The following is a 2034-nucleotide window of genomic DNA, read 5'->3' as shown; positions in this document are numbered from 1 at the left end:
ACGACAACGCTCGGCCGCACGTCGCACAACTGACCCTGCAGAAGTTGAACGAATTGGGCTACAAAACTCTGCCTCATCCGCCATACTCACCAGACCTGTCGCCTACCGACTACTACTTTTTCAAGCACCTCGGCAACTTCGTGCGTGAGAAATGCTTCAAAAAACAAGACGATGGCAAAAACGCCTTCAACGTCTTCATCGCCACCAGAACGTAGGGTTTTTACGCTACTGTCATAAATAAACTTGTTTGCATTGGCAAAAGTGTGTTGATTCTGATGGTGTTTATTTCGATTGATAAAGTTTTGTTTGAGCCGAGATATGTGCATCTGAATGTAAAGGTTAAAAATCGCAAGAACTTTCTTGACAACATAATAATTTTTTTTTTTTGACATTGTCGGGATTAGAAATTTAAGTTTGAAATCATTGTATCAATAATAATAGACCATGTGATCCATTTTGTTCCATTTTTATTTAACGTGATATACATAGACCATCACAAAATAATTATTAACGAATATTATTGTGTGTGTGCTTGTGTGATTTTTCAAATCTGTATAATGGAAGGATATACAGTAGATATACATAGGGCATTTGAGACTAATCCCCTCATTAAAATAAATAATAATATATACGCCACGATGTGATACACCGTCAGATTCGGTGATTTAAAGGCATTTAAAGGCTACAGTTCTACCAAATAGATATATCATGCAATCTCCTAATATCTCTTGCAATAACAGCATACCAGACATATGAATATCTGGTACAGATGCACTAGATATTTGCACGTACAACAATACTCAAATTTAGAAATAAAATGCGAAGAAAAATTATGCACGCAAGTATGACTATGGTTCAGAAGCTCACCTCTCAACTACGTGGCTTTGCCTTCACTTCCATAGTACTGCAACTTGGGCAACTGTATTTTACTATATCTTCTTTCCGACCAAAGGCTTGTGAGTCAATTTGGTTCACGAAAACTGTGCGGAAGCCCGTTGTCATATATACGTATGTGTGTGTCTCTGTATTTGTGTCTGTGTATAACCACCTCACCACTTGACAGTCGGTGTTGGTTGGTTTGATCCCCCGTAGCTTAGCGGTTCGTCTAAAAGAAGCCGGTGGAATAAGTACCAAAATATGTACTGTGGTCGTTTTGTTTGATTAATATTTATCGAGACGGTGCTGTAGTATGACTGCTGTCCAATGAGTGAAACGAGTAACAAATACGATGTCAATGAACGGGAAATAGAGGAATGTAGATGTCGACCTTGAAATTTTCAAGATATTTCGGCTCAAGAGGACGTCTTAATCGAGAAAATGTTGTTATATAAAAGCTGACACATGTCAGATGGTTTTATTAAACCAGCCATAGTGCAAATTTTAACAAGTTTAATGAGCAGGCAAAAAATACAAGTCGAGCGATTGAATGCTTGTTTTGGAAAACTAACGTCATTTTTTTGTCAGAAAAAGCAGTGAAAATTAAGGAAACATTTATGTTAGCCAATAGATTCAAAACGTGTTGCCGAAACGATGAAGCTTTTTTTCTGATCAATAGTATGTTATTGGCAGTGAAATATATTGTTGATTCTGATTAGAAATTTTTATTTTTATCAATCAGTCTGTCTACAAGAACGACCATTCAGTGAATTGAAGAAATATCAGTAAATGTTTAAAACTGTTTAAGGTATTTCTGCAAGGATTTTGCAACTTTCTCGGTAGGAACATAAAATATATTGTACAAATTACCGTTGCTTTTCAAGAGTTTATCTAATTATATTCTATGCAGGATAGGGTCTTTTCTCGTTTTCTTCTGCCCTTTCAAATGTTTCATTGTCGTAAATTTGGTATCAGCCAGATGGGATATAATCGTTTGACATATATTTCGAAACAATAAATGCACAAAAACGTGGGCGCGCACATACACACAGAAACACACCTAAAACACACACACACACACACACACACACACACACACACACACACACACACACACACACACACACACACACACACACACACACACACACACACACA

General features: G+C 36.9%; 1 protein-coding gene across 1 annotated transcript in view; it reads left to right on the top strand.

The window, feature by feature from the left end:
- LOC106873615 (metabotropic glutamate receptor 2) overlaps positions 1-1665 on the top strand; it is a 20466-nt gene extending 18801 nt beyond the window's left edge. The window contains exon 12 of the mRNA XM_014921061.1: positions 1619-1665. Within this exon, the coding sequence (XP_014776547.1) occupies positions 1619-1665 (47 nt within the window). The remainder of the gene's footprint in view (positions 1-1618) is intronic.
- Positions 1666-2034: the final 369 nt, after the last annotated feature.

This window comes from Octopus bimaculoides, chromosome 4 (assembly GCF_001194135.2).
Source record: "Octopus bimaculoides isolate UCB-OBI-ISO-001 chromosome 4, ASM119413v2, whole genome shotgun sequence".
In the NCBI taxonomy this organism is placed as follows: Eukaryota; Metazoa; Mollusca; class Cephalopoda; order Octopoda; family Octopodidae; genus Octopus; species Octopus bimaculoides.
Note: the sequence above shows the minus strand (reverse complement) of the source record. Positions and strands in the feature narration are given on the sequence as shown.